This window comes from Scomber scombrus, chromosome 11, assembly GCF_963691925.1.
Source record: "Scomber scombrus chromosome 11, fScoSco1.1, whole genome shotgun sequence".
Lineage (NCBI taxonomy): Eukaryota > Metazoa > Chordata > Actinopteri > Scombriformes > Scombridae > Scomber > Scomber scombrus.
The window spans coordinates 6,818,753-6,843,006 of NC_084980.1; the positions used below are offsets into that span (position 1 = coordinate 6,818,753).

At 42.6% G+C, this 24,254-nt stretch overlaps 1 protein-coding gene across 2 annotated transcripts in view; it reads left to right on the forward strand.

The window, feature by feature from the left end:
- Nucleotides 1-24,254, forward strand: part of rnf220a (ring finger protein 220a) — a 164,601-nt gene that overhangs the window by 94,649 nt on the left and 45,698 nt on the right. For both annotated transcript variants that reach the window (XM_062428403.1, XM_062428404.1), the window contains exon 2: nt 23,060-23,189. In XM_062428403.1, the coding sequence (XP_062284387.1) occupies nt 23,060-23,189 (130 nt within the window). The remainder of the gene's footprint in view (nt 1-23,059; nt 23,190-24,254) is intronic.

Consider the following 24,254-nt stretch of genomic DNA (forward strand, 5'->3'; position numbering starts at 1 on the left):
ATTACACAATTGCAACTGAAGAACTTAAAAGCTTATTAAAAGAAATTAGTTTCAACACATTTATCTTCTTTAAAGTCAGAATGATCACCTAAACTTTCAGGTAGCACCTTCACCTGATGTGGTTTGTTACATAAAACCATCATAGAAGTCGTCCTTGGAACCTGTTTTTTTCTGGATTTGCAAGATCACCTCATAGAACGCTGATTGGTCCAAACCACCAGTGGTTGGGAGACGGGCGTATAACTTTGAAGCCTGACCGGATGGATTCTCATGATCTTGCAAATCCAGCTGCTTCGCAAGGCATGACACCACTGAGATTAAATAGGAGCGACCAATTCTTTTGTCAGATTTCTAAGACAATGTCACGTTATTTCATTTATTGATCTTTTATGATATACCGATATATAAAAAAATTGTGAAACATTGCAGCTTTTACAAGATGCACCATCAGAGAATCTTGCAATCTATTCGTCCTTTCTATTCCTCCTCCTCTGTCCCTGTCCTGTCTGATCTCCCTCAATCTTCCGACTTTGTCAAACCCTCCTCTCTTATTTCACCAGCCGGCGGTGGGCGTGGAAGCCCTTCCATCCTCAGTCCTTTCCACTTCAAATTACCGTTTTTCTGACAACTGTGTCTTAAGGTCTTCAAATGGGCCCACCTCCCGGCTCAATTTTTCAGCCTATGTATTTTTCTCTTTCTCTATCTCTCTCTTTCTCCTATGAGTGTCGTGAGCATGCAACATCCTTTCCCAGCAAAATAGAATATGCATGTGTGTCAAACAGTGGTGGTCTGTGGACTCCTAGTTGAAAATTATACGGTCCCCTGGCACATGGTGGGGAAGATTCACCCCCAGTTGCAAGGATGAGACAGAAAACACACACACATACACACACACACAGGCAGATATGCATACAGTCAACATCACATGTGTGTAGTGTCGTAGGGACTCTAATGCGGGGGACAGATGGAGAGCTTGTGTGTGTGTGTGTTTGCAGGTCACGGTGTGTCATGCAGGGTGAGTGAGGTGTAATTTCTCGGCAGTAATACTCAACACTCCGGCCCTGACAGCTTTAATGGTGATGGCCTTATTATAGAGAAGACGTCTCGGTGTGTGTGTGTGTGTGTGTGTGTGTGTGTATGTGTGTGTGTGTATTCTAATGGTGATGGCCATATTATAGTGAGTGGGAGACGGCTAAAAGGCTTGGATTTATACAGGGCCACATTTACTGACATAAGAATAATAGGGCAGAAGATGCTCTTTGTCGTGTGTGTGTGTGTGTGTGTGTGTGTGTGCGCGCGCGTGCGTGAGTGCGTGCTAATGAATGCCATCTGGTGAGTATTGAAGTAGTATGAGTGTAATGAGAGCTGTATTGCGCTGATGAGGAGAACAGAATTGTACACACATCTGGCACCATCAAATATAATAGATATAGAAATACATACATACATATATTTCTATTATATTCACACATATATCATTTCAACCATAAAAATTCATATTAATAATACGTTATTTAGTGCACCCTGTCTTAGAGAGTGTGTATGTGTGTGTGGTTGCGGTGAGGTTCTTCCAGTAAGAACAGGGTAACACGACTCTGTGGGCCTGCGGTTCATGTTATGTAGGCCTGATTTACAGTCACACACACACACACACACACACACACACACACACACACACACACACACACATACACACACACACACACACACACATCTCTTCACACCTCCCAGCACTTTTTGTGTCTCTTCTATCACCCAGTCTCCTTTTCCTTCCCTTCCTCCTTCCACCACAATGTTAGCTAATCTCCCCGTTTCTCTGTGTTGTACTCCGAACGAAACTCACTTCCTGTAACTACACACTGTTACAGGACCAGCACCTGCCGAGCCGTTGCAGTAGAGGAAAAGGCTTTTGTGGTATGTGTGTGTGTGTGTGTGTGTGTGTGTGTGTGTGTGTGTGTGTGTGTGTGTGTGTGTGTGTGTGTGTGTGTGTGGTTTCATTAGAACCAACGGACAGGCTGCAGCTATATTGAAGCATAAACTGTCGGGGAGCAAAGGTTAACCTGTTCCTTGTATTACAAAACTGACGCCTCATTCTTTTTTTTCTTTTTTCTTTTTTACACCTTAAATAAATCACTCAAGACACATCAATCTCAATACAGTTTTCCCTTTCTTTATATGTTTTCTTTTCCTCTAAAATGGGCCACAAAAAGTTTTAAAGTCATATTTTTAATTTATTTGATTTGCTGTCTGCCCGTGTGTGTGTGTGTGTGTGTGTGTGTGTGTGTGTGTGTGTGTGTGTGTGTGTGTGTATGACTGAGAGCTTAAAGATAGTTTTATTCTGATGACATTCCTCCTCCTAAACAGCCAAACAGCGAGAGCACTTGATCCTAACAGATCAAGCTCTCATTTTAGTCTGCAAATAAGTTTGCTGTTGTGTGTTTATCCTGGATCACCCCACCGGGTCTAAACACAACCCCCCCACCCCTCCACCCCGGCTGTTCCCTAAAAACAAGACAAACCCCCTTAATGGTTCCCCTTAAATAGGCATCTTTGCAAGCAGAGTTATTACCCTCCCAAATTATTTCATGTTGTTTAGCAGGCATATTTTTATGTATTTGGTTCACTAAGAAAGCTGTGGATAACAAGCACCCTTAATATGACCCTAAATTATTTTTATGGCTTTTTGTTTGTTTGTGCTGAATCACCATGTTGACCTTAATATGACCACCATATTATTATCGTGAGGGATAATAATAATCATTAACTTATGATTTAAATACATGTACATGGCAGCTATTAGTAAAACACTAAAGTATGGTTTTCACTATTATCGTGCATTATTTTGCACATGTGAATTGCATATATAGTGATATATTAGACTAAATAATGTGTTTTTAAATGTGTTTTTAACCCTTTTAATGGAGAGGATCTGTAAAGTGGAGGGGATAAAAACACATTCTGGATAATAACATATCTGAAAAGAAAGAAAATGAAACTAAAATGATCATTTTTGTCAATGGAATCCTGAACAAAATTCAGACTCACAGAAATACACATAACAAAAAAGCTTTTTCATTATCCATTCATAGTATTAACCTGTAATTCTATTTTTTAATAGAACTAGAAATTTCAGTGTCATATGTCACCATCCACACACTCAAGTCAGTAAAGTCTGCATATATATTCATCCTGTAAGGCAGAGAGATAGCAGACTGATAAAGATCACAATGATGTCCAATGGCATCCCAAGGTGTCTGATTATCACACACACACACACACACACACAATCATAAAAATACACACATTATCGCCTCAAGTATGATCTGTGCGATACCCCACATCTCAGAGCCTTTGTATCTCATAACACCACACGTTGAGAGAGCGTTTACTGAATAAAAGTCCTTCCAGCGTGCTTAAGGCTACATTTTCATTCAGTGATCTCTGCGATATGCTCTTATTTGTGCATTGTACATGAAAGCGTACACAGATCAGCTTGTTACCCTCTCTGTCTGCCTGCTCGTGCTCTGTAATGGAAATGAGGCACAGTTGAAAGTCCTGATGCGGTGGCGGTGCAAAGTGCCATGCCTGAGGTGTGTGTGTACCTGCGTGTGTGTGTGTGTGTATGTATAATATACACACGTTTCTTTCAATTTGTGTGCATGTGAGTCTGTGTGCATATTTCTGCTTCGACTGACTGTACGTGCATGTCTACTTTGCGTCTTTACTGTACGTTTATGTATTTGTCTGTACGTGTGTGTGTGTGTGCCAGCGTATGCGCACGTACCAACGAGCCCCGCACACACCCACAGAGACACAGACCTGTCACATCCCTTTGTGTGTGTGTGTGTGTGTGTGTACGGTAAGCCCTAATGACGGCAGCATGTGATTGATTGAATCTTTGATTTGTCTACTGACGTCTCTCGAGCTTGCACGCTTTTCATCTGAGGGGGGGGGGGGGGGGGTGTCTCGAGTGTGTGTGCGTGTGTGTGTGTGTGTGTTGTTGTCTGGAGATAGAGGAGCCTGTCTGCCTCTGTACACAGCAGGTGATATTTGCCAATTTAACTCAACAAGAAGAGGCGAGCGAAGCCGTATTTGGGTTAAGGAGTGTGTGTGTGTTTAAAGGAAATTGTGTGTGTGTTTAAGGGTTATTACACTTAAATGACATTATCCACCTTGTCCACCACTTTTTTCTCTTCTCTCTCTCTTCCCTCCACAAATTCATTTTAACATCAAGTCTCCCAGCTGATTCTCTACTTCTACATCTGCAGTTTTAAAAGCACTGCACTGCCTACATCCACCTCCTATGATCTCAGAGCTCACCGTCCACATCCACCCTCTTGCCCCCTCTGTCCTCTAATCTTGTTTGTCAGAACTAAATGAGCTGCCCCAGCGAGGTGTGTTAGCCACTAATGAATTTATTGCTTGATAAGAAGAAGGGGGGGGGGCATGCTGCTACAACTTACTGCAGTCATAAAACATTTTTAAAAAACCCAATGTGATTAACCTCTGCTGGCTATGTGTGCATAGGTGGTGCTGTGTGATGTGTCAGACATGGGTGCTGCTTGTTTGCATATTTGTGCCAGTGTATGTGTGTGTGCGCGTGTGTTACGTTGTGTGTTGCGTGTCACGGGGAGGAGGTAATGATATCGATAACGCTGCAGCTGTCAATTAATCGTTAATCGCGTTCGGCCAGATTAGCGCGTCATCCGATAGACTCCAGACTGACTGGAGACAATAAATACATATAGTCAATAAAACAGCAAAGCATCCTGGGAGAATGGGGTGGGGGTGTATATGGGTTAAGGGGGGGGTGAGAGGATATTTAGAGGTTGACACATGTGCCAAGGTGCCATCATCTCAAAAATCGGGCGGTTATATGGCTTTACACTCTCCTGTCTTATCTGTGTGCACTCAATTAAAAAGCGGAATAAAAGGAAGTGGTGGCGCCTTCCTGAAAAAAAAAGAAAAAGAAAAGGAGAGAAGAGAAAGAGACAGAAGACTGATGTCCACACTTTCTCTCGCCAGTCGTTCACTTACAGGAAACCACTTATATGTCGCCGAGCAAGACGTATAAGACCTGCGATTCTTCTTTTCCTCCTTCTTCCTTCTACTTCTTCTTCCACTTGAACCATTTCCTCCATTGTCAAAGACACATACACAGTCTAATGGGTAATAGATACAGGACTAATGCCTCAGCTGAGGAATAAAGATAGATGGATAGGGAGAGAGGGAAGGGAAGGGAAACGGAGAGAGAGGAAAGAAAGAGAGGAGTGAGTTATGAAGCGGTACCCAGGGGGTTAATTTCTCATAGGCAGTTTTCACACACACACACAAACACACACACATACACATACTAGAGGTGATGTCTGGTCGTGCCAAGCCGGTAGCATGCTAGTTAAAAGTGAATAAGTTTATGGCCGTGGTGTAGGCCCTCATACATCAAGGAGCAGTTTGTTTAGCCAGCAGTGTGACAAGGTACAGTAACATGGGCAGGGCCTCGGCGAGCAGCTACAGCCGTGATAAATGGGGGAGATAGCGGGAAGGATGGTGTCTCGGCTCGTGTGTGTATGTGTATGTGTGTGTGTGTGAGGGAGAAGTCGAGAGAGAGAAAGAGACATCAAAGCGTGTTTTTTAGCTCTCAGATTAATGGCTATTCCACTATTTTGATCTAAGTGATTTCTTTCCCCTATTTGAAGAATCTCTTTTTGACGCTGTAAATATTGCAAAACGCCCTTCTCCAGTCATCTCCCGAAGCCCGGCGCGAGAGGATATTTCTCCAGTGTATTGACAAAATCTTATGGGTTGCTGTATAATGTTTTAAATTGCAGCAAGTTTTTCTCCTGCTTTGATTGCTTGTCTTCTTCTTTTTTTTTCTTCCGACTGCTGTGACTTTAAATGCTTTTAAAAATGAAGAAGTGGCGGTTCTTCACAGAGTAATCCCATATGATAAAATGATTGCATTATCTAAATGTATAGAGGCATTATTTTCCCTCTCTTTCATTCCTAAATTGGAAGATGGGCAATTCTAAAGATGGATTTATGCTCAGCTGTTAATAGTTTATAATATCCTGTTTCATATTTGGATATTTGGCACAAAACGCTGCATCCGTATCCAAGTGAAACAATAATACAGTGAAAAATTAAAAAAAATCAGGGTGAGAGCTCTCATCTGTAATCTGTATCTTTCACTCCACTCTCATGTATCACTCTCCTCGTTACCCGTCTCCTTCCTTCGCTCCCTCCCTAACCTTTCTCCATTCCCTCTCCTCTCCTTTCCTCTCCCTCACCCCATCCTCGCCCCCGTCTCCGCCCTGCACCGCTCCAGCTGTGGATCCGACTGTACCACGGTGCTGAGAAAAACAAAAAGGCCAGTCAGCCTGTGTCAGCGTGTCCATATATATATATATATATATAGAACGCTGCACGACAATAGCTTCATTATCAGCTGACCACAATGAAGACAAAAACTCTCCTGTGTCCCCCCCTCCTATGTGTGCGCTCGTGCAGCCGGTGGACTCGGTGAGACGGATCCAGAGACAGTCAGTCAGGGCCGATGAAGAGACAGACAGACAGACAGATAGACAGACAGACAGACAGATAGAGAGGCAGACAGACAGGCAGGTGAGAGAGGCGGTGAAGCCAGCCCATCCCAGCCAGCCGCCATTTCTCCCCCAATAACTCACTTTTCTCCCCCTTGGAGAGAGAAAACAATAAGATATAACAATTGGCAAATGGCTGAGGCAGGCGGAGCATTACAAATGAAATGTAATGTTGTTACAGTTTGGAAATAATGAATTATGAGGATAAGCGGGGATCTGTAAAATCGCTGTAGCGATTTACCAGGGTTTCATTTTTCAACTGTATTGAATTATGGGGAATTGGCCTCAGTCAACTGCAAAATACAAAATGGGGAAAAGGAGGATGATTCACCGTTATACTCAGTGTGTGTGTTTGTGTGTGTGTGAGTGGATGCAGTTTTGTGTAAGTGTGTGCAACCTCTGACTGTTTATTAATTTGTCTGAGTTTATGTCCATAAATGTGCATGGCTGCTTGCACATTTGCGTGCATTGCTGTATGTCTCAATGCTGTGTGTGTGTGTGTGCGTATTCCTCCCCGTAGACCTGTTGAGGGCTTTCTCTAGCTCACCCCGCCGCACATGTGATAAATGTCCCTTATCGCCTCTGTCATTGTAATATCCGAACAACAGGCCCAGAGAGAGAGAGAGAAACAGAGAGAGAGAGAGAGAGGCAAAGAGGGATGAGAAAAAAGGATGAGAGAGGGGCTATAGGAGGGAGTTTGGGGGGGGGAGATGGTGAGAGTGGGAGAAAAAGAGAGAAGAGAGATGGCGTGGAATGGGATAGCTGGAGTTATCAGCCAGTCTTGTAGGGGAAGAATACGCATCAAGCTGCCAATCATCCGGCCTGAAAATTGCTCTGAGATTTGAGTCCCCAGACGGTGTGTGTGTGTGTGTGTGTGCGTGTGTGTGTCCAGAGAGAAAGAGACTATCCGAAGCCCCTGTCGTCTCCGTGCTATTACTGCCCCTGTCCTTCCACCTCATCCCTTCATCCGACCATCTCGCCCTCTTTTCTTTCGCACCTCGTTTTCAAAGCTCGAACATCTCTCCCTCTGTCACTAAAACCTACACTCAAATGGTTTGAAACAGTGTGGCCGTCAGCTGCACCGGCTATTAGAGGAGAGCGAGAGACACATTGAGAAAGGAAGAGATAGAGAGAGGAAAAGATGAGTGGAAAATAAAGGCAAAGGAGAAAAAAGAAGGGAGGTTAATATGTGAGCAGAAACCATTTCGGTCTCTTTAATTTTCTATTGATCTGAGCTGCAGACCTGTCCCCTCAACCTTATGTGTGTGTGTGTGTGTGTGTGTGTGTGTGTGTGTGTGTGTGTGTGTGTGTGTGTGTGTGTGTGTGTGTGTGTGAAAGCCTCCATACTGAATCTGAGAGTGGACAAAAGTAGGGATTGGCCTCATCCCTGTTCAGTAAAAACCACTTAACTCCATTTATGACTTTTTCAGATGCACTGAATGATCACCATTACCTTATTTTTTGACTTCTTTACCAAAATAAAGCACTAAATTATCCCAAAAGTGTGTTTTCACAATGACAGATCTTTTTTCTTAAATGTGGCATTTTGGAGATGGATAGTTTTCATTGGAGTGCAAAGATATAAAGAGAGAAAGCAAGAATTTGTAATCAGATATTGAGCCTTAAAAATTCATTTCTTGACACAAGTTTCTAAAAATGATGACAAACTGCCTTCACTTTACATGCCATTTATTTCAACACATTTTCTTCAATCTTCTGTTATTTTCTTGACATTAGTGGAACAAAATCTGAAGATAAATACTCCTGTAATGACAGGGAGAATCTTTTGGGGGGAAAAATAGAGCAATATTTCACATATTCGGCTCAGTTTCGCACTTGTTTCATGGTTTTATGGACGATATCATTTTAAGACTGAACGCGATGGACCTTTTCTGGAATGTTACTTTCTTCTGAGCAAAAATACCAAAGGCCCCCACAAGAGCCCACGAGAGCAAAATGTAGCTAAACATCCCCCTCTATTGGACGCTGTCATATTACCAGGCAGACGGAGTGTGTGTGTGTGTGGAGGGAGAAGGGTGGTGAAGAATGTGGGAAGGGGAAGGAGAGGACAGGAAATGAGAAGGAAGAGATGATAGGCAGAGTCCTGTAAGGCGGAGAGATAGCAGATTGATAAAGATCACAATGATGTCCAATTGCGGCCCTGTGATGCGATCGCGAGCGTCTGATTGTGCCACACACACACACACACACACACAACACACACACACACTCATAGACATACACAAAACAGCCTCAGGTGTGACCTGTGCAATACCCCACTCCAGCAGATATTCATCTTTACTCTGCTCAAGTGTTACCACCCAGATGTGTGTATATATATATATTTGACTGTACGGATACACACATACACACATATATCTGTACAGAGAATGAGAGAGACAAACAAAGAATGCATTGTGAGTATAAAACATTAGTGTATTTCAGGCTTAAACCAAAATAATTCGACAGCATGATTTTTCCATCTGGATCGAGTCTCCTCTCAAGTGGTACAGGACTCATGCGAGTCAGCGTTGGGTAACAATTTGTTCAAATGTTTTAACGTTATTTTGCTTTTATTGCACTTTAAAAAATCTCATTTTAGAACAAAAGTGCTCATATAAATTATATGATGTGAGCGGTGTATAAATGATTGTTTGTGCCATTATAAAAACGATGTGAATTTTCGTGTTTTCACAAAGGGTCTCGCTCGTGAAAAAGCTCCGCAGTCTGGTCCAGTTTTCGCGCTTAGCCAAATCTTCACATTCTTTGGAACTCAAGGTGACCCGCAGCGCCCACTGTCATAAGGACGTGGCGAGCTCCCCCAAAACCACTACACGGCACCCAGAGGCGTGGGCCTGACCAGTCAGTTTTCATTATCTGGCTCACAGTCATTTTCCTAAGGGTCCTGTGGTGCCTTCTTTTTTACTCCAACCGGGACGAGTGACACCCAAGCGAAACATAGAATTCCCATCAATAAACTTTCAACTTCAATCTTGATCCTCTCTGCAAATAATTACACTGCATGTGCTGCAAACTTTCTACAATGCCGCCAAAAAACTCTCTAGAAGAACACTGCTGGGTTTGTTTCTCATCAAACTTGCCATCTAAAAAATCGAGCCGACGGAGATTAGCGTGATGCGGGAAGTTTGCTTTGTGTCTGTTTGATTTCTATTCCGGTGACACTCTGGTGAGATGGGTAATATAGGAGACAGCTAGACAGACAGCTAGATAGATGGAAGGCCAGACTGCTCCCCTTGTATGAAGGATTATCCCCTATCCTCTGTTTGTGACAAGAGCTGATAAGGGCCTGAGAGGAGAGGCAGCAAGAGGCTGAGAGGGCTACTGACACACACACACATACACACACACACGCTCGCATATAATCCACAGTGAGAGAGATATCAATCCATCATTTAGAGCCGGGGATTCAGCAAGAGGAAATAGGTTCTTCTCAATCGCTGACAACCCAACACACACACACAGACACACACACATAAATACACACACCTACAATAGCATCTGCTATACAAAAGGCTCATGAGGTTTTCAGGAGTAGAATGGGGCCCGCTTTGAATGACTGTTCAATTTCATCTATTTATCAGATTTACATTCGGCTATTGTCGTGTGCGTTTATAGCAGCGATTGTGCTTGAATGACATCACCGTCGCTAATAGAAACCCCTGAATCTAAATGTTCCGACACCGGTTATCGCAATCTTTTATAAATCCATCTTTCGTCATATGCGGTGTCAAAATGAAAAAGAAGAATGTGAATGTTTCAATTATGAGCAAATGAAGCTGAGAATGCGAATGTATGCGATAATCTGTGTTGAGTAGTTTTATTTAGTTTTAAAATCACAAAAATTCTACTTTTTCAAAGAATGAGAGGGATGCTTAGTTGAAAAAAAATATGCAATACTTGGCTCACTTTTTAATTGTTCATGCATTAACCCTTACATACTGTTCAAGGTTCAAATTTGGTCCATTTTTACATTTGAGAGCTGTAAAGACACCATATACACATTTCTTTTACCTGGACTTTTCCTAATGTGACCCACAGTTTACAAAAATGGAAATAAAATGCATCTTTTTAAAAGTTGAATGATGAATTATGAGTCAGAATATGAACAGTATATAAGGGTTAACACGATTTTTAAGAGTGGGTAAGGTGGTACAGTAGTCAGTGTCGTGTGTTGAGCAGCTTGATAGATGAGCAGAAGCCGGGAACATGAAATATACCCGCCCTTCCCTTCAACATGACCACATCTCTTGAGGGATACGAGTGCATGAGAGTGTTAACATGGATTCGATACCTCAGCGCTGATAAGAAATCTCAAAACACGCAGCAAACAGAAGGAAAGACTATTTCTATTCATTTCTAATCCTTTCCCTTCTTCATCTGTCTCATTAGAACTTGGATCACTGATATCTGAGTGTGTAAGACAGACAGAGGGGACTTGTAAGTGCTACTGCTGATGACATTGTTGTCTGGAACAACAGGTCAAAGGGTTAACATGTGTAAGAGGACACTATAGTTGCATGGTGGGAGTGGGAGTGGGTGTTGGGGGGAGCTGCAGTGGGAAGTGGTTAAGGAGGTGCCAAAAGGGCCTTACGGAGAGCTTTAAGATGATATAACACACACACTCTCTCTCCTACAATCTACCAATGACTCTTCAGAGCTCAGCTTCAATGAAATACTGAGCTCAGTGTCTTGCAATGAAAATGTGTGATTGGTGGAGGAAAAAGTAACAATACATATCATAATCAGTACATGACATTCTGTGAAGAGATTTTTTTGGCTACTTTTGGATGCTCAGATTTTTAGATTTGGGTTCAATTTAACATGTTTCATTGCAAATGTGAATTTGGCAGTGATTTTTTTGGGAGGGGGCTGGCTGGTATGACATCAACAGCCAATGAAGCCCACTGATATTTGATATCTCAAACTAATCTAACACAGCAACGTATTTAATCATGAAATGAAGGTGAAATATAATAATACCTCTGTAGTTTATTAAATGATCCAGGAGCTTCTAGTGTTTAAGACATTTTGAGCGTATTGTCAAAAGTGGCAGATGCAGATAAAACGTGAGAAGAAAGAAATTATTTCGAAAGCCTGCAACTCTTAACACGAAACTTAAACCGTGATTCCGAAGAAAACAGAAAAAGCTGGGAAACGGGTGACACGGAGACGATGAAAGAGATACAAAGAGCAGGGTGGAAAGAAATGATCCTGTCTTATTGGAGCAAAGACAAAATGTGTAGAAGAGAGAGAGAGAGATGGATAAGGAGGAGGGGGGGACGTATTTGGCCCTGCATTGCTAAGTAGCAGGTTAGGTGGCAGGGCCATTTGGCGAAGGCTGCCGGTACTAGACTTGATGGATGAGACAAACTGCGGCCTCTTTTCTCTTGTAACTTTCAAATCATTAAGCCTTTTACACGGCCATGCAGATTTTTATGGCCACCTCAGACAATCTGCCGCCGTTCATGTCTGCAGATCGGCGAGATATGGGGGGGGGGGGGGGGGGGGGGGGGGGGGGGGGGGTTTCAGAGAGGAGGAGGAGGAGGACACGGATAACACTGTAACTTTTTGTAATATGGTGCATATCAGTGTTTAACTCTGCATTTTATTTTGAAATTTACAGTTTTCTAGAATCTTCTATTATATGTGAATGTTTCTGAACAGCTGCACCTCTTTTTGTACACAAGTATGATTCATTTTCCACTTTTATTAAGTAAAGGAACATTAAAGGTTTAGGTTTTATTTCCTTTATATAGTGCGGTTTACTGTCATGACATCATTTGTGGCATTTAAAGGACAATGACACCGAATTCATAGGTGTCAAATGACAATATTTACACCTTTTCAAAATGACATTTCAGGTTAATCCATACATCTTTTCATGCAACAACGCATACATTTCACATCTCTCATGATTTGCTCTCACGGAGGCAGGTTGAAAATGAGGTTCAGGTACACCGCCAGCGAGTAATCCGGCACCAGAGAGAGGACAGCGTGACATTGATCTAAGATTTTAATCTGCTGCTCCTCTTTGCCAGGCACGTTTTGCAATAACAAATACTGCGCCGTACAGCTAGCTTTAACCACGGCCAGGATATGAGCGCTATTAACAAAACTTAGTTACGTTCGGCCAGCAAATAAAGGCAACGCGCGAGGTGACATAACATAATCACATCACTTCTTTTTATAGTATCCTGTTTCTTTGTGTTTTTTTTATTTTTTTATGAGTGTTTGAGACATACGGCGTTGTGTGCGAAAGGCCAATAATGTTAATAATAAAGCAGGAGCAGCAGGGTGGGTGTTCCTGCGATGCGCTCTGAATATTATCAATAACAACTTGTGCGTATATGTAAAGCCTGCACCTTCCCTACATCCCTCCATCCATCCATCCCTTTCATTCCGTCTCCGCAGGCTGCCTCCTACGCTGTTAGGATTCAATTAACACAGTGCAGGCAGCCACGGCACCCTCATTAAAGCTAATTAGTTAAAACATCAGCCAATCTAGCGTTAATTGGCTTTGGTAATTAATTCAGCCGCTAGACCATATGAAAGCAGCAGGGAGAGAGAGAGATAATGAGAGGGAGGGAGAGATAGAAAGAGGAGAGGAAGATGAAAGAAGAAAAGGGGAGTAAAAGAGAGAGATGAAAAGACTAATCTATTTCTATAGATCTGCCTCTGAATCAGTGTGTAGAAGAAGGTTTGTTGCACTCATATTTAGTCTTTTTGTGCATTAAACATGCTGGTTACACCTGTTCTCTCTTAGTTAACACACACGCACACACACATAAACAAGTGTGTGTGTGTGTGTGTGTGATTAGGGCTGAGTCAGGGCGTCTATTTAGAACCTGCTGATGTCCCTGTTTGCCCACTGACACGGCATGTTCCTGCCCGGCGATGAGGCCCTTTGGGATGGAAATGAGCGCCGACAGGCCTCACGCCTCACGCCCACACCTCTCGGTTAGGTATCCCTCCTCCTCCTCTTCTTCCTCTTCCTCTGCACAGCTGAGGAAGGAGAAATGAAACAGAGGCTGTCAGCAGAATTAGAGAGAGAGAGAGAGAGCGAGGGCAGAGGTCAGTGAGAGCAAAAACGTCTCTTTCTGTCGTCTCTGAATCTCGTTTTATAAGTATGAATTATACATATCGTACAAGACATGCTGTGCAGTGATGACACATTACATTTACAATAATAGTGCTTGAAGCAAAATAGAAGAAAAAAAAATTAAAAACTAGAATGTCCACAAATGATAATCATAGAAATGAATATTTCAATTTGGATGCCTTTAAATATTTAACATGTACAACGTTTCCAAGGAATTCATTATTCATGATTAATTATGGTGATAAATTATTCATTGTAAATGTTTTAAACACCTGCTTTTATCTATTTTGAAGTTTTGTGTGTGTGTGTGTGTGTGTGTGTGTGTACGATGGGCGTCTTGAATTGAGATTTGGCTTCTATAGCGACCGGTTGTGCCTCTGCTCTGTGGGTCACTGGTTGGTTAATGCTCCATTAATTTACTTCTTTCTGCCTCACCACTATCTCTCTCTTTCTCTCTCTCTCCCATACACACACACACACACACACACACACACACACACACACACACTGACAAGGTGATTGATTAAATAAACAGCTGTCAGTAGTTGGAGATAACCTCACGAACATCCCACCGCTGTCTTTCAGTCAGACACACACGCACGCAGCGAGGTCCCAGGAGTAAAAACCCACATTACACATGCTGACACACACAAACACACACACACACACACACACACACACAGAGATCATCAGATGACCATTTATCAGTGAATCCTCAAAAACCAGGCAGCAGGCAGATGATTTATGATGATCTTTCTCTTTTTCTTTTTCCTAAATCCTTCAACGAATTCCACTTTTTGGAATTTTTTTGAGCTTTTATTTAAGAGCTGGCTTCTAAAAACCCTTTCCACCAGTCCCAATGCTTTTCCCAGTAACGCAACGAACAGGGAAAAAAAGAAGGGAATATCCTGCGTGTAATAAGAGTCGCAGTTGTTGTTCCCATGTTGCCAAATCCAAGCTGATGTCCTGTCCATGTGAAATAAATGCATCTTCCAAAAATTTACATTTCACCCTCCTCTTCCTCCTCCTCCTCTTCCTCATCCACATGCATACATTCACACAGATACATCCTTTACTCCCTTGACTTAGAAAGACAGCAAACATATCAGCACAAACACACACACACATAAACACACACACCTTTCCCCTCTCCATCCCTCTATCCGGTCATCTCTTCATCCCCTCCTCTCTCCACCATGCCGACATTTCATTTGCTTTTCTAAAAGTGACAACCCCAGGGAGCGTTGGAGAGGGTGGGGGGGTGGGGGGGGGGGGGTAAGAGAGAGGGATAGTGAAAGAGCCCGGTGATGAGTTTTGAGCAGGGCGTGGAGGAGTGCTATTTAAAAGCGCCATGCATCACTGTCAGGGAGTGAGGCCGCGCAAACACACACACACACACACATGCAGAGAGAAAGAGAGAGAGAGAGAGACTGGGAACACACACACACACACACAGACACACATGGCGGAGCGGGAGACGCAGCCTGGGTGGCAAACTGAAGTTGACCCCCGTTCCATTTCATCAAATGTCCTCTGAATGAGCCACACAGCCTCATCTATTCTACACACACGCACACACACACACACACACACACACACACACACACACACACACACACACACACACAAACACACAGATAGAAGCAGTGATCAGCCTAGTGTCTAGCCTGCTTAAATCACAGCTCACTTAAGAAAAAAACCATATCACCTCACTCGGAGACACACGCACACACACACACACACACACAAACTCACACACACACACACACACACCTTGCTCGTCCCATTTGTGTTAATACGGCCTCTGGTTTTTGGGCTTTAGGGCTCATATTTGCCATTATGGAGATGATGGCTTTACGGGGGCCTCTCACCTCACCTTGCGTCGGTTGGGGAGAAGAAGAGGGGAGAGCCGAAATGAAGGCTGACACCTCGGCTGGGATTTATTTGATTGTGGATGCGAGGCGGTGTCATTCTGGAGAAGGGGAATAAGGTGGGGGGGATGAGACAGGAGGAGAAGGAGGAGGAGGCCTGGACCCTCAGGCTAAGTGAAAAGGAAGAAGAAGCAGAGGAAGAGGGAGAGAGGAAATAGAAAGGAAAGAAAAGGGGGAAGAGATTGAGGAGGGAAAGAGGGGGGGCAGAAGTGGCCCTCTTTCCCCGTTTCCGTGAATCAAATCAAATTCCCCTTATCGCACATTATTTGAAGAGGTTATCGGGCGCGGTAATGCTGTTACACGCCGGGCCGCGGCTGAGAGATTTCCTTGTTTACCGATGTTGGCGGGTGTTATAGCTAACCGGCCGGGCGAGCGCTGAGAGGAGGGGAAGGGAAGGGAAAGGGAGGAGGGGAGGCGAGAAAAAAGAGGGGTAGCGGGCATAAACACTTGATGCATGTCAGAAAACTCATTTAGGGAGGGAGGGGGGGAGAATGGAAGTGTGTGTGTGTGTGTGTGTGTGTGTGTGTGTGTGTGTGTGTGCGCGCTCACAAGGAGAAGACAGTTGTTCAAGGACAGGAAAACAGCCTCTACATGTAGACACTTTGTAATTCCATTTGGGAGATGTGCCTCTGTGTGTGTGTGTGTGTTTCTGTACATACTGTACATGAGCCAACTCATAAATCCAGTTCTTGTCTTTCACCCCCGACTCTTATTGTTGCGCTTAAATCCAGTTTACATGCTCGGCGCTCATTAGCTGATTGTGCGTATAGAATTTACAAGTTCATTCAATCCCATTGCAGCAGATATATTAAAAAAAAGACAGGAAATGGCCCAAGTTTGAAGGCAATTCTGCTTGTGTCTTTGCATCTAAAAAGACACATTTAAAGGAATATTCTGCCTAAATATGTTATAATACAGAATCCATTCAAGCTATAGCTAGATGTTCTCAGGAGGAGCCCCCAATGTATGAGGCAAGAGTGATGGGGTGAGATAAAAGTGAAGGGATGACATGCAATACAGGTCATTAAATGGGATTTGGACCCACAGTGTTGTGAGTACATGCTTTTGCCTCTTAGCCCATTGAGCCATGAGGACCACCCCACCCCCACCCCCCCTCCACCCCAAATGGTTTTTTATCTGTGGTTCCATTGAGAGCAGAGTATTGAGCTAACAATCCCTGTCCTCTCTGGAGGTGGCCTTTTACCTCAGCTCATTGTAGTCTGTGACTGGGAGCCGGCGCTATCTAGCATCTATTGATTCCCACTTCATCTGGACCAAAGCGACGCAGGGAGGGGAGAGAAGGTGTGCGTGTGTGGGTGTGAGTGTGTGTGTGTGTGTGTGTGCAGCAGAGGAGAAAAAGTTTTTTTTAAAAAGAAGAAAATAAAGCTTAATGTGTTTAAGTAGATTTGATGAGCGACATCATTTGAGCATTTTTTATCATTGGAAGAAAAGGTGAAACAGAAGCTACATTTCTTTTTAAATATCCAATTATAGGTGAGGAGGAAGAGGTGTGGCATAGATTATGGAAGGAAGGAAGAAGGGAAAGGTTGAAAGAAAGAAAGGAAGGATGGAATGAAAGCAATGACAAAAGTGGAATAATGTAAATGCATAGAAAGATGCCTCCTCCTCTTCTTCTTTCTTCTTCTTTGCTCTCCACTCTTCCGTGTGATGCAGCCCTCTCCTCCTCGCCATCTGGTGTCTATAATTGCCTGTCGAGTTGTGTGTGTGTGTGTGTGTGTGTGTGTATGTGTGTGTGTGTGACTCTGCTCATTATTTACGAAATATAGCGTTATAAAAGCCTAATCAAGAACATGTCTGATGTTTAGTATGGGTTACATGAGGATGGCTTTGAGTAATTACACTAAGAGTGAGGTCTAGTCTACACATATGCAGGTATTTTTTTAAACTTAACTTTTTCAGTGTGTTTTGGACTCTCCTCTTCACATAAACTGCATTTTTGGTCACTGAAAATTGAACTTTTGGAACAGGTGAGGATGTTCCAAACCTCAGTGTTCATGTTTAGACAGGGAACATTGAGTTTAAAAAAAAAAAAAAGTACAGTTAGGGTTAGGGTTATACTGATAAACAGAGGTGTCAGAGTGCACTACAGATGTCACTGCTACATAATCCAACAATCTCAGGACACAGACCTTGCCCCAAATATCACCACTTCTGGAGGAAACCTGGTCAACCTACCATAAAAAGCTTTTTTTAAAGCTTCTGATTGGCCAATATAGTTTTAGGGTTAGGCTTATGTCACCACTCGTTGGTTTGGAATGCTCTTCACATTACATACAGTACAATAAGCACAGTGATTATGTGGGGATGACATACTGCTCATTTATTTGTCTGTGAATGACCTTTTTTTGGCAAATAAAATTACAGAACCCCAATATAAAACATGAAATATGACTTGATGTTGTGTAATAATAAAGCTTTATGAGTCTTTCCACATGTTGTCACCTTCATCAAATGTGCAAGCCCAGTTTGTGGCAAAGAGATGGATTGCTACCAAAAATGGTTTTCAACATATTGAGTTTTAATAAGGTCAGAAGAAAAGAAAAATATAGGTTTAAAGAAAGAAATTGATTGATCTTGCATTTATTATTATTATAATAAAATAACACATGTTGATCAAAGTTAGTGAGAAATTAAAAATATAAGTTAGGTATTTAAATCATGATCTGTACATGGATGAGTAATTGAATGAGTTTAACACACAAAATAGAAATCAATCACAGAAGTCATGATCAGGGAAACTCAAAATGAGTTGTATAAAGATGTTAGAAAACATATTCCTTCTATTACATCATCATAAAGCTTCATATCAATCAATCAATCATTCAAACTTTATAAAGCGCCTTTCATACAGGTTGTTCAAAGTGCTTCACAGTTGATTGACAAGCTGATAAAAAGAGGAATAAAAACAGAAAAATTTGCAAATAGAAAAAAGAATTGGGATCAATGCACACAAGAGAAAATAAGAATGATAACATTTTTTGATTTTTTTAAATAAAGTAAAATAGATAAGAGAAAAATAAAAAAGAAGAGAATAAGAGAAACAGTCTATTAAAACTAGGTTAAAATAGATTAAAAAAGACAAAACAATAGTAAAATAAAATAAAAGAGATAAAGTCCATATAGTCATGTAGTTCATATAATGCCTGCCAGGCACTCAGATTGAATTAAGGCCACATATGCAATAAAAGAACACTGTAGATTGTATTTAAGTCCAACTCAATCACTTTTACAGTATCGTATCGTACTGTATCGTTGGCTCCTATTTAGCTTCGTTTCATCTGATTTTACGTTCTCGGCAACATTTCAAACAGAAGATCTATAAGTGACACGTTGCTGGATAAGTTGTGATGCTCATATAAATTCCTCCTGACAAACTAACACAGCTGAAACAGGAATTAGTGGCTCTGTGAATCGATCCCGAGCAGCCAAAGTGTACATGTCAATACCAGCAGCTAGTAAATATATCAAACTGAGGTTACAAAAAGTGTGTGGATATATGCCCCCCCCCCCCCCCACCCCCCCCCCCCCTTCCAGAGGCGTGACAGATCGTTTTTGTGACATGAACAAATACCGGCGAGCGCTTTTAAGTGGACCGAGTGACAGAGATGAAAAAGGAGAGGGAAGAGAGGGATGAGCGACGAGAGAAGAGGAGAGGATGATAATAAAACGGACGGGTCGGGTTAAATAACTGAGAGAAACAAAAAAAAGGGGGTGAAATCGGGAAAATGGGAGGTGGAGGGTGTGAGATAGAAGACACATGGAGAGAGAGAGAGAGAAAGAGAGAAAGTGAGAGAGAAGCTAAAGAAAGTCAAGAGAAAAGAGAGATGAGACAATCCATCTTGGCACATTAGAGAGAGGTGGGGGGGGGGGGGATCAGGTCGACACTCCATCACAGCTGACAGAGAGATGCACACCTCCTCTTTCCGTTCTACCTCTCCTCCGTCCTCGTGCATCCATCCATCCATCCCTTGTTCGCTCCCCCGCCAGCCGGCATTTCGCTGAGGAATCTCAACGCTAAAAAGTCCTGTCAGGCCTATTTCCTTGTTATTGTCCGGCCCCTCTTCTCCTCTTCTCCCCCCCTCCTCTATCCTCGTCACCCCCTCCTCTGAGTCTGGTGCCTTCCCAGAGCTCCCCGAGATTAAACGCACCCTTGTTGCGCCTCAGGGTGTGTGTGTGTGTGTGTTTGAGGTGTGAGGTCCAAAGCAGGACATGTGAGGTGTATATGTGTGTGTGTGTGTGTGTGTGTGTGTGTGTGTGTGTGTGTGTGTGTGTGGTGTGTGTGTGTGTTGCCCCGACATTAATCATCTTTAAGGCGCTGACAAGCCTGGGTGTGCGACATCACATCACATCAACAAACCCCCCCCCTCCTCCTCCTCCTTCTTCTTCACCACTCCTTCTTCTCCTCCCCTAGATTTATCTGTCCATTCGCCTCCCCCCATCACTCACTTCCCTTAGGGAGCGTGTGACAGAAAGAGAGAAAGAGAGAGAGGGAGAAAAAGGGGGAACATGAGGGGATGACAATGACAAGGAAAGGATGAGAAATGAAGACAGTGAACATGTTGGCAAAAAAAACAACAACGTGGATTTTGAAAGAAAAAGAGGGAAAGTTTTGACACAAGTTTTTGATTTGGCGAAATTTTTGAATCATGACATTCTTTGGATCACTTTGAACTGAAAATATTATAAAATAAGTATTTTTTTCACTTTTTTATGTCATATTTTAAGCATTCTGCCTTAATTTATTGCTGAGTTTAAGCCAAATGTTACACTCTGCTGGCCAATAGCATCATATTCAATTTCATCCTATTCTCTCACATGACTAGCTGTTGATTTTCCTGATTTTCTGTTCCATCACATCACCGCAAGTGTAATCTGTGTGTGTTTTTTTTCGTGGTTAACAGGTTGGCTTTTGGCCCAATAGACAGCAAAATTCAATTCAATTCTCACACAGCACAACCCCCCCCCCCCCCCCCCCCCCCCCCCCCCCCCCCCCCCCCCCCCTCTCTCCACTTTAGTCTTTCCTGTTGTTGATTGTTGCCATTCTCTTGTCACACCCATGCATTTATATTCCCCCTTATCATCAGTCTATTGCCGGTACAAATATGAGTCACATCCATAAAGAGAATTTCACAATTCAAAAAGAAGAATAAAAAAGAAACGAAAACTCGCACTGGGAAAAATATTAGAAAAGTACAATTTTTTGACATTACAAAAGCCTAAAAAAAATAATCAAGCATAGGAATATATTTGTTTTCATGCTGCTGTGTGTGTGTGTTTGTGTGTGTGTGTGTGTGTGTGTGTGTGTGTGTGTGTCCTCCAGGTGTGTGTTTGTCTGCGAAATAGAAAGAGCCCCATCAGCAGCAGACAGGGATTGGATCTTTCTTTGTTTGCTGTGGCGGATAGCGACAGCTTCAGCATGACTCAAATTATCTTGTCAAAGCAATAAAGGGCCAGGGGAGGGAGGGGTTGGAGGTGTGTGTGTGTGTGTGTGTGTGTGTGTGTGTGGGGTTGAGAAAAAAGAGATGGAAAAACAAGGAGAGAAAGGGAAATATACTAAAGGCAGAGTGTGGAGGAGACAATAAGTAGAAAAGAAGAGAGGAGAAAGGTAAGAAAGAAAGAAAAAAGAAAGAAAGAAAAAAAAGAGACGAATGATGAAATACTGAAACAGGAGATGAGCGATAGAAGAAAGAGGAGGATAAATAAATGGATGGTATAGGGAGCAGAAAATTAGAAATGGATGAGGCTGGAGAGAAAAAGAGCATGAGAGGGATAGGTGTGGAGAAAAAAAAGGGCGAGGTGAGAGCGAGAGAGGAAGAGAAAGTGAAGAAGAAGAAGAGAGAGAGATAGAGAGTAATCGATTACCTATTTTTCAAAGTCACTTAACGTGTCCAGTGCTGTGGGCTCTGTTAAGTAGCGGGTGCAGGAGAATGGGAGGCCGGTATGCACACACACGCTCGGAGACAGAGAGGGAGGGAGGGGACGATGTGTGTGTGTGTGTGTGTGTGTGTGTGTGTGTGTGTGTGTCTGTCAGTGTGTAGGTGTGTGTTTGTGTTCTCTGCTAGTTGATGAGACCTCATGCAGCAGGAAACTGTTCTGACAGACCAATATGTGAGCAAGGATACGTGCACCCAGAGGCCTGCGTGTGCATGTGTATGTATATGAGCGTGCACGTGTATGTGTGTCTGTGTGAGTGAGAAACCCCAAAGACGAGACAGATAGGGAGTCCCCCCTACCTGGTCCTCTTGTTGCCGTGGTGACAAGCAGTCTTAACAGGATATCCTGGCTGAGGCGGAGCATATTGTTCTTGGACTATAAAAAGGCCATTTGATTGGCTAAATACAGGAAATGAGGGAAGTGTCCTCCAACATTAAGCAGCGAGACACTTTCAATAGATGATTATTTTTAGCCGACTCAGACAGACTCAAAGGTAAACTTGAAAAGGTAGGATGTATACTACTATAGTATACACACACTTACCTACACACACACACACACACACACACACACACACACACACACACACACACACACACACACACACACCACAAAGGCTGTTATGCAAAATGCACACCATCCAATACAAACACAGTCCAACACATGACCCCAGAAACACAATGACACACACATACAGTAAAAGCGCACACTAACACACACGCACTTACAGGTGGGCCCCACCCTGTGCCCTGCTGATCAAGGACAATGAAGTGAGGTAGTGTTGGCAGACTCTATACAGCATTATCTCATCCATGGCTGACACTTCTTTAAACCCCCCCCCCCTTCCTCCTCTTTGCTTTGACCTGAGAAGAACATTACACAATGGAGACTGTACAACACTCGATTCCCTTTTGTTGTGTGTAACGTAAGATGCATTAGAATGCCATTATATTGCACATTATGCGTGTGATTTTAAAACCATATGTGCTTTACACCAAAACATGCACGCACAGGTTTCCTTGAGTGTCCTTGATGCTGAATCCTTACTTTTCTCTTGTTTTTTTAATAACTTAACATTGTTGTTTCTACACCAGAAAACCTTGGCCACGTTAAATAGCTGACCAATCAACTTTGCAGAAAGTGTTTCGCATGACAAACCCTTATTAACAGTTGGGTACATTCAATTTGCCTGTGTGAAAGACCTGTGTTTATCTGTGCCAATAACTATTATAATCTTTGCCATGTATTTATTTACTGGAGTAGCACCAGTGGCCAAAACTAACAGATACAATTTGAGATTAATGTAGTCTGATGCCATATCTGCAGTAGACACAATCTGGTTATAATGTATCAGGATACAACAGTTGTTTGGGTGCCTAGCCTTTGTTTGTCTTATCTATAAATAGTCTAATGTTTGTCTCCTTGTCTCTCTCCATCTCCATTGTTGTCTCCAGGTAAAAAGAAGATGTCTCTGTACGACAGCCAGGCTCCAGTCTGTCCCATCTGCCAGGTGCTGCTCAGGCCCGGAGAGCTTCAGGAACACATGGAGACAGAGATAGACAGGCTAGCCTCCATATGCCTCAGGTAGGTCTGAAACACTCGCCGTATGTTACTTCTTTCTCATAAAAACACACAAACACACAATCATTAACTATAATTTGTATAAAATCAACGTTTAAATCAGAATTAAATCAATTGTGCATACTGTGTGAGAGTGTTAGGATTAGGCTACAATGTATCACACGTGGCTAAAAGTAGAGGATACACTAGCAGTAACGTTAGCTTGGTAAAATGTTTAACCTAGCTCTAAACAGTGCTTTCCACTGACTCCAAGAGTATCTTATTGATATTCTGTATCTTTTTCACCGTAGCATTCGTTCAAAGAGAAAATTAGATATTGTGGTTCAATGAGCAGTTAGCTTAACGTAGCATTTGGGACTGTTAGCTTATCAGAAACACAGCTGAATCTTGGATGTATTGGCGACTGGCTCACTAGCAAACAATATAAAACATATAAATAGCAGATTTAAAGTGGCTGGAAAGCTTTTTATAAAGTTTTGACCGAGGCTAACGCTTTTTTTCCTCCCCCATTTTCAGTCTATGTGCCAAGCTAAGCTAAACTCATCTTTGTATGCCTTGTGTTGCAGACAAATCATACTGTTAACAATCCTCTGAAACATCAAACAAATAAGCTAATGTAAGCTAAGATAAGCTAATAAATATACGTTGGGGCATTTCTTTAATGTTGCAAAAAGTCTGAAAGTTAAAATAAGTCTGATAAATCAATTTTACATTTAGTTTTCTTGAGTCATGTGACATTATCTGGATACTATTGTAGCAGGAAAGGTAGAAGGTTGAGCTTTAACTCAACTTTTATGTCAGGCTCACTGACTGCTATTGTTTCTAAGCAGAGATTTTGGTGCCATAAATCTGCATAAAAGGCTGAGGCATGCCGGCGACGTAACGCTAAGTGTTTCCTACGGGGATTAGGATTTAAACCTGTGACCCCAAGTTCACTGCTGCCCCCTTCTTCTCCTTGCGACAGTCACACGAGCTGTTTTACGATGGATAAATCAACTCCAAGCCCTTTTAACGATGGGACACAACCATTAGGATCCATATTTCACCTTGACCGCACGTCTGGCCGTG